Source organism: Charadrius vociferus, unplaced genomic scaffold (assembly GCF_000708025.1).
Source record: "Charadrius vociferus isolate BGI_N301 unplaced genomic scaffold, ASM70802v2 scaffold333, whole genome shotgun sequence".
Classification (NCBI taxonomy): domain Eukaryota; kingdom Metazoa; phylum Chordata; class Aves; order Charadriiformes; family Charadriidae; genus Charadrius; species Charadrius vociferus.
In genome coordinates, this window is record NW_009647682.1 from 48,981 (window position 1) to 57,020 (window position 8,040).

General features: G+C 59.1%; 1 protein-coding gene across 1 annotated transcript; it reads right to left on the reverse strand.

The window, feature by feature from the left end:
• Window positions 1-1,907: 1,907 nt before the first annotated feature.
• On the reverse strand, window positions 1,908-7,606 carry ADIPOR1 (adiponectin receptor 1). Its single transcript, XM_009881305.1, has 6 exons — window positions 7,357-7,606; window positions 6,413-6,584; window positions 5,739-5,925; window positions 3,971-4,158; window positions 2,486-2,679; window positions 1,908-2,169 (listed from the first exon to the last, which is right to left on the reverse strand). The coding sequence occupies exons 1-6, from the start codon at window positions 7,384-7,386 to the stop codon at window positions 2,041-2,043; spliced, it is 900 nt and encodes a 299-aa protein (XP_009879607.1). The 5' UTR covers window positions 7,387-7,606; the 3' UTR covers window positions 1,908-2,040.
• Between the last annotated feature and the right edge of the window lie 434 nt (window positions 7,607-8,040).

Here is an 8,040-nt window from a genome sequence, read left to right on the forward strand (position 1 = left end):
TTTCAATGTCATTGCCCGCAACGGGGAGTAGGGATGAAAAAATAACCTGCGCTCCAGTTCCCTGTAGTGACTGTCCCAAGGCCCTGATATCTCTTTTAATCATCCTCGTGCTCCGATCCGCACATTCATCACCCCCCACGTGGAACAGGAGCAGCGGATAGCAGTCCGTGGGCTGCAGCAGGCTAGGGGGTCCCTTTGTGATGTCCCCAACCCGTGCTCCAGGGAGGCAGCAAACTTCCCTGAGAGTGGGGTCTGCCCTACGTATCGGGCTCTCAGTCCCCCACGATTATAGCCCTCTTTTTCTTCCTTGTAGAAGTGGTCTTAATGTGGTGAGTAGACCTCTCTGGTCCTGGAGGCTCCCGTGTTGAATTGCGACTGTCAGCCTTGTTGTCGTTAGGCTGCTCTGTCGTGCCCAGGGCCTCATACATCATAAAGATGCTGTCCCATACTGTCTATATAGGATTAGAGCACTCGAGTGTTGTTCAACTCCACGTGTGACTCGAGGGTTCCAGTCTCCAGTGCGGTTCTCACGCCGCTGAGCCTTCCCTGGGGATTCGCTGGGAGGGGAGAGGACTGAGTCGCCTCCAGGCTCGGATTTAAGCCCGGAGCGCTTGGGTGACCTCTGCCACCAGTGCCCTGGCCAGGGTGGGACATGGTGGCACGCAGGACCTGCTGTAGGTTGTGCTGCAGCCGGGGAACCTGCTGCTCCCCACCCTGGGGGCTCCAGGCACGTCCCCAAAGCCGGGCCACATCCAAACAGCTCAAAAAAGAGGCCACCGCACCACCCTTGCCCGCAGCAGCAGGGACACGTGCCACCGGTGAGCGGCTGTGGCCCAGTGGCTTTGGTGGCCCTGCCAGGCGCTCCTCCCTCACCCCTCTGTGAGGTAACGGGCTTCGGCTGCCGGAGAGGAGCTTTATTCAGCTCAGCTCTTCCCCTCTAATCCCCTCTTGACCGTCTGCGCTGGACGGTCACTCTCACATGCTCCTACCCCAGGAGACGCTGATGGAGGGTCCCATCCTTCCCTCCCCACGCATCAGCGGGGCTGCAGCAGCGCTTCCCCCCGGCTGAGAGCCCTTTGCTGTGCGCGGGCACCTCACAGCCCCCTCCTCACCCCTGCGGGGACGCCTTTCCTCCCCTCCCCACAACACTCAAAGGCTTTCCTGGGTTTTATTTGGGACTGTCCAGACTCACTGCCCCTCGGGGCTGCTCCTGCCGCTCAGCACCCTCTCTCCAGCAGCAGCCTGCACACCCTCCCCCAGCCACTTCTCTCCCCCCACCCCCCAAAAAAACGAGACAGACACCACCGGCACGACACGGAACTATTGACCTTTTTATTTCAATCAGCTACAGCAGCTCTACATTCCCCTACCGCACTGTCCTTCCTTTCCTACCACAGACAGCGAGGGAGCCGCGGACACTGCGGTGGCAGCAAGTCTTTTTAAAGCTTAGTATTAAATATTAAATATTCTCTCATTTCTGTTTACATTACTTTGTCAAAGAAACAAACAAACAAACAAACAAAAAAAGACAATTAAAACTTAAGTTACGTGAATCTGTGCCCCGGGCAGCAGCGCTGGTGGTGGTGAGGGGGTATCGCAGAGCTGCCCCCCACCCCGCGCGGTGCTGCTGTGAGGGATATGCGAAAAAAAAACCCACCAACCCACCCTCTCTGGCCCCGGGCCTGGTAGTGCGCGACTCGGCTGGCTCCGGCGGTGCTGGGTTGTGCCAGGAACGGGGTACCCGCGCCCTCGGCTGTGGGGAATAGGGCATGCTTGGGAAGGGGGGAGCACCCCGCTGCGCTGCCAGCGCCCCCTCCTCGCCTCGCGTGGCAAAGGCTGGGGGGGTGGTGGAGGAGGAGTTGGTCGACAACTTCGCTAAAGAATTTTTGTTTCTTTTTTTTTTTTCATTAAAAAAAAAAAAAGAACAAAATCAAACAAGAACCAACCAACAACCCCAAACAGTTTTAAGTCTTCCTTTGATTTTAGCAAAGACAAGAGTTTAAAAAGCACTTAGGAAGCTTGTACTAAAACCAGGCGCTCTCAGAGGAGAGAGTCGTCTGTGCACCCCCCTTCCAGTCCGTAGCGAAACTCCTGCAGGTTCGACACCCCGTAGAAGTGGACGAAGGCCGCAGCCACCACGAGCACGTGGAAGATCTGATGCGACTGAAACTGCAGAGGAAGCGAAAAAAAAGCCCTTTAGACCAGACCAAAGGGGACAAAGCAATGCCGGGAACACCTCCTCCTCTCTGCTTCCGCACTGCCCCAGGACTGTCCTCTTTCCCCCTGCTCCTTGCTTCCAAGCAGCATTTTCCACCCTGTACTTTGGCCTGCCCTGCCTGCTGGCAACGGCCGCTCAAGGTCTGGTTGCCCGCACACGTGCTGGGGCGCACCAGGACACCCCCGGCCACCTCCCTGCTCTCCTCGGAGCTCACCGCCCTCCATCCCCGCAGCACCCCGCACTCGCCGCCTCCTTCCCCGCACTCACCCAGATGTCGAACTTGCCCGGGAAGAAACGCTCGGGGATGCGGGCGGCGTAAAGCCCCGCGCCCGTGATGTACATCACGGCCATGAGGAAGAACCAGCCCATCTGGCCGACGGTGGTGGCTTTCACGAACCCTTCGGCAATGGTGAAGTGCATGGTGGGCACCACGCCGCTCAGCCCCAGCCCCAGAAAGACACCTGCGGCCGAGAGGAGGGATCAGCAAACTGCCGCTGCTCCCCTCGCACCCTCGTCCTGCGCAAAGGGAAGTTCCTGGACGCACCAGCAGCTTTTCCTCCCTCAGTCCCAGATTATCCAACCGCCCCCCGGCATTTATCTTTCATCAAACAAGGGATCTACAGCTCTACATCCCAGTCAAAACCAGTGCTGACTGGGCAGAGCTCACTCAGTGTTCTCCCTCCCACCCCTGGCTACGGGAACGGCTCTTTGGGAAGGTGCAAGGATCCCTTCGGATCGCACCGGAGCCTGGCAGGCGCGAGGAAGGCAGCAGCCCCAGCCAGCCCTTCAAGGAGAGGCTTTGCCAGAGTCATTTGTTCGGTGAAGCTGCTCGGAGCTCACGGGGAAGGTGCTAATTAGCAGTGCTGAAAAATTTTCAGCACCGGCATCTAATTAGTTTGGCAGAGAGCAAACGGCACCGCAGCGAAACACCAGCCCAGAGAGGCTGCGGCTTGTCTCCGCAGCAGGATTTGGCCGAGCCAGCGCTCTCGCTTCGCGCTGAAGGAACGCAACAGCCCCCTCCAGGAGCTGGGATCGCGGCCAGCGCTGCCGTGGGGGGGTCGGAGGGGAGCTGGCAGTCCCGCCTTGTCCCCTGCCCTCCTCCGAGGGGCTCTCCTGGGTGATGTGCCAGCAGTGCTGCTCGGCCTCCAGCTCAGCATCGCCTCTCCTCAGGAAGCGAGGACGCTGCTAGGAGAGACGTTTTGCTGCAGGAGCCTCCCCGGGAGGTGGGGGTGGGCAGAGGCGTTTCTCCCCGCTGAGTGAAGTCGGTTTAATCTGCGGCGGGGGCAGGAGAGGGTGTGCGTGCGGAGCGGGCTGGAGGCAGCCTCGCTCTTGCAGCCCCCAGGAAGGCAGATCCGTGCCAGCGTGGAACCGGTAGGGGAGAGACGAGGGAATCTCACCCTCCTCTGCCCGAGCCGCAGGTTCACGCTGCCAAACTGCTTCCCGGAGAAGGCGGCACAGCCTTGGCCCACCCGGCTGCCACTTACAGGGCTATTTTTAAACACTCTCTGTCTGCTCCAAACCTCAAGCGGAGCTCGGGCCCTGCTCAGCGGAGGATCTAAATCCCCGGCACAGCGCGAGGAGGAAGGAGACTCTCCCTGCTGGGAGCGGCTGCAGGGCGGTGTAGCGCTCTGGGGGAATTAAATCTGCAGATGCCGAGAGCTCTGCCCGAATGGGAAGAGCCACCTCACAATGGGATCTTCCCAAAGTCCCTCCCAGGGCTGGGGATTCAGGGCGAGGACAGAGAACTCCTACCTGCTCTTGTCTGCCTGTGCTTGGGGGTGGCAAACCGGTCCCACTGGGCAACGATGATGGCAGAGATGCCCAGGACACAGACGATGGAGAGGTAGATGAGTCTTGGCTGCGGAGAGCAGTAGAACGAATAGTAGAGCCACGGGACAAAGCTCCCCATGATCAGCAGTGCAATTCCTGAATAATCCAACCTGCAGCCGGGGTGTAATGACAAAGAGTCACAAGTGAGCCCCAAAATTCACCATCCCCTCCTGATGTCATCTTGGTAAGGGCGTGTCGGTGTCCCTGGGGGAATATAACGGAAGACTGGCGAGGAGGATTGTAAACACGCTTGAGTGACTCGCACCTGGGGTGCTGGACAACACGCGTATCACACCAACTGTTGTTCAGCCTTGTGTGCTCGCAAGTAGAATAGCCGCACTTAGATAATGTGAGCCTGGGACGGACTCAGGGACACCTTATCTAGCACACGTGAGACCACTGCCGTGTTGTTGAAGAAGATCAAAGCACAGTGGAAAACTCCACCTGCTTGAACCCTTGAAAAGCAGGCGAGAACAGCAAGTTAGAGCTCACACGCTCCTGCTAACGAGAACTTTCTCCTGCCCTGCGGTGCCTGCGTCCCCTGCTTGTATCCCTCTGCCCGGGCGTTACTGCGGAGCCTCCCCGATTTGCGAGGTATTGAGATTAAACTTGTTCTTTGCCTTTCATCCATGGTCTTGTGGTCATTCCTGCATCCTGCCCGAGTCGGCTCACACAGTCCCCCGGCTCTCTGCGTCCCAACGGAGTCTCCGTGGCCAAGCAGGCAGCCACGACCCCGTGGGTACAGCCGAGTGTCGGGAGAGGGGAGGATCTCGGGTCTCATCAACGCGATTTGAGACAGGAGAAAGGGCCCGGGTGCGTACACGGCTTTGGGGATGCCGGCAATGACAGAATGCGGCGGGCACGAGTCCTTGCGCGTATGGATTTGACTATTATCTTCCACTGCAAAGTGCTTTCAATCTATCGATCCAGGAACCATTTCAGCACCGAAACGCAGCTGCTTGCGTTACCCCCACTGTGACGGCAGCCGCGGCAAGGGCCCTCCCGGGTAGGGAAGGACATTTCTGCTGAGGGCACGGCAGCACAGTCTGTTCTGCAGACACGATCCCGCAGGATGTCTAGCGTTTGTGCAAAGGGGATTGGCAGGATTTCCCAGCCAGAAGCACCCAAGTAAATGCCTTTGACGGACTCGTGTGAGCGAGATCCTATCTGAAAGCCTCACTGGTGCTCTGCCTGGGCCACCGATGGGAGCTCAACTCAAAGAGCAGCCTGAGCACCGACCTCGGGGAGAGGCACTGGCCGCTGCCCAGCCTTTCCACTTTGCCGGGAATCCTCTTTGTTTCAATTTGGTTTCAATCCAAATTGGATCCAAACCAGAGTTTTTGAAAGCGTCCAGTAAACTGGAAACCGCCAAACGTGTCTCATGAGACCACGACCCCTCCTCAGTTCCCTCCTACAAGGGACACAAAGGCTGTTTGTTCCCTTGAGAGCTGCAGGTTCCCCGTTTTTATCATCCACCTCATCATTTCAGCGGTGGATTTAAGGTGCTCAGGCACAGGGCAGAGCCCTCCGGGACCCAGCCGTGGTTCCCTCTCAACTCCACGCTGGATTTGGTAACCACTCCCTTCCCCCAGGGATAAAAGATTTGGGAACACAGCGCTTTCCAAGAGGAACTGCTGTGAGAACTCCAGACCTCCTCTGAGAACACACGACCGCGCTTGTGCTGACTCACTTCGAAAAAGTCCGTGAGACCTTCTCCGAGTGACAGTAGACAGTGTGGAAAAGCCAGGAGAAGCTGAGGCACAGCACCGCGCCCAGGAAGAACATCCCGAACACGACCTTCTCCTGGAGAGGAGCCATGAAATACATATTGGGCCGCAGCATGGTCAGGATCCCCAAGCAGAGGAACAAGACAAAACCTGCAGGGAACACACCAAACGGGCGGTCAGGCAGCAGGAAAGTGAATCAATTCAGCAAAAAGCCAGGAGAAACAGGGCCCTGGGGGCAAGGGCATGGTCAGGCACAGGGTGAAGACCACCGACTGTCCCTGGGTCTCAGAGGAACATGCTCTGGGGCGTTCCCGTCTTATCCAGGACATATTTCTCCGTCCCACTCTTGCAGAGTATCGGCAAAGCCACAAACGGTGGCTGAGCCCACCCCTGGGGCCCCACAGTGAGGAAATGCCCCGGTCCCTCCTCCCCCGAGGAGCTCCAGGAACTTGTGGGCACCTGGTGACCAACTGCCTGCGCGCACAGGACCAGGCAGGGGTACGCGATCCTCAACGGGAGGCCCCGGGCAGGGAGAGGACCCCAGCACCAAGCAAGTCCTGGCTGTAAAAGGCCACCCTTGTGCATGGGGGACAAGCCCACCTTCAGCCCCAGGGCTACCAACATCCCCCCCGGTCACCTAGCAAGTGCGTCCAGATGTTGCCCGTCTCGGTGTGTATTCGGAAGATGCTCTTGAAGCAGGCTCGGAAGGACGGCATGGGAGGCCTGTGTCCGTGCAGGAGGTAATCGTTGTCCTTCAGCCAGTCGGGCAGCACGTCGTAGGGGATCACACGCCAGCGCCCTTCCCACACCTGCAACATGCCAAGCTGGGCTGGTGGCCCCCAGAGTGTCGAGCCAGCCCAAAGGCTCCCATTTACTCACCCCGGGAGCCTAGAATTGCATGAGGAACAAGCCCAGCCAGGGCTGAAAACACCCTGTAATGCTCCTCGGGGAGAGGAAGTTCAGCTCTTGCAACATCAGGCACCTCTCAAGCCACCCCCATGCCACAGAGCGCTCCCCGCACAGCCCCCCCAGGGAGTCAGAGCCCATTTGCACCCTCAGGTTTAACCTTTCTGCACTCGAAGCAACTGTTCCCTGCAGTGGGGAACTCCCTTCCGTTTCGGTTAGGGAAGAGGTAGCCCTGGCTGGCAACAGGACCAGGCTGGCCCTCAGCCGATGCCACTGCTTACCAAACTGCGGTGACCACGAGCACAGACACCAGGTGAAACCAGCACCGGTGCTTGGAGCTCCTGCTCTCCGGTAGAGGAACGCAGAGACACCAGGGCTGTTCCCCAAGTTGCTGTTCATCCGGCACAGCTGAGCACAACCTCCAACACCCACCAGTGCTTCCCGACTGCCACCGTCCCCTTCCCACACTGCTCCTGGGAGACTCTGCTGGGAGCAGGCCCAGGCGAGCAGAGCCAGAGCAGGCTGCGGCAGAGCTGCACGGAGCCCCGGCAGCTTTACCCAGACAGAAAGACACATCCGAGCCCCTACCCGCCACCCTGAGCCCCGGGCTTGGGGCATCCCAGCCTCATTAATACTCCAAAATCAGGACTAGGGGATCGCTACAGGCTCCTGTACCTTATACACAAACTCTTCCATCTTCTCCATGGCGTGATGAGCCTGCAGAGGCAGAGTCAGCACACGGACCACCTCCTCCTCTTCCTCACGAGCCGCTGGGCATGGTGGGTCTTCAGCCTAGAGGGAGAAAGGCCGGGAGGAAATCATTCCTGCCCAGGGGAGGAGGAACAGCGTGTGGAGAGTGGCGAGTCCCTTCTGAGAGCATGTGGGGCTTCATCCCTTCCTGAGGGGACAGGCAGGACCCGCCGGTCACCACCACTTATGCAACACGCCGCTGTCTTAACCATCTCGGGCAGGCTAATCCCGGCTTTATCCTTGTTGAAAGGCGGGATTACCGTGGGGGATTTTCATCCCTACACCCCTGGAACAGCCACTTGGCCCAGCCAGGAATCCCGGCCCCCCAGCCAGCCATGAGCCCAACGCTGAGCGGGGGCAGCTCCCGGGAACACTCTGCCCGTCCCGGCTCAGCTCCCTCTCTCCTCCTTTTCCGTTAGCGGGTTTGGGAAGGCAACTTCCAGCCCTCGGGCACCCAGAGACATGACATCGCGCTGGACATCTCCGAACAAGGGCCATGGCAGACCCCCGCCTGCACGACGGGAGAAGTTTTTGGGCCAGCTCAGGGCAGGGACCGGCCACAGCCCGTCCCCTCACGGCCTCTCTGTGGCGACACAAAACGACGAACCG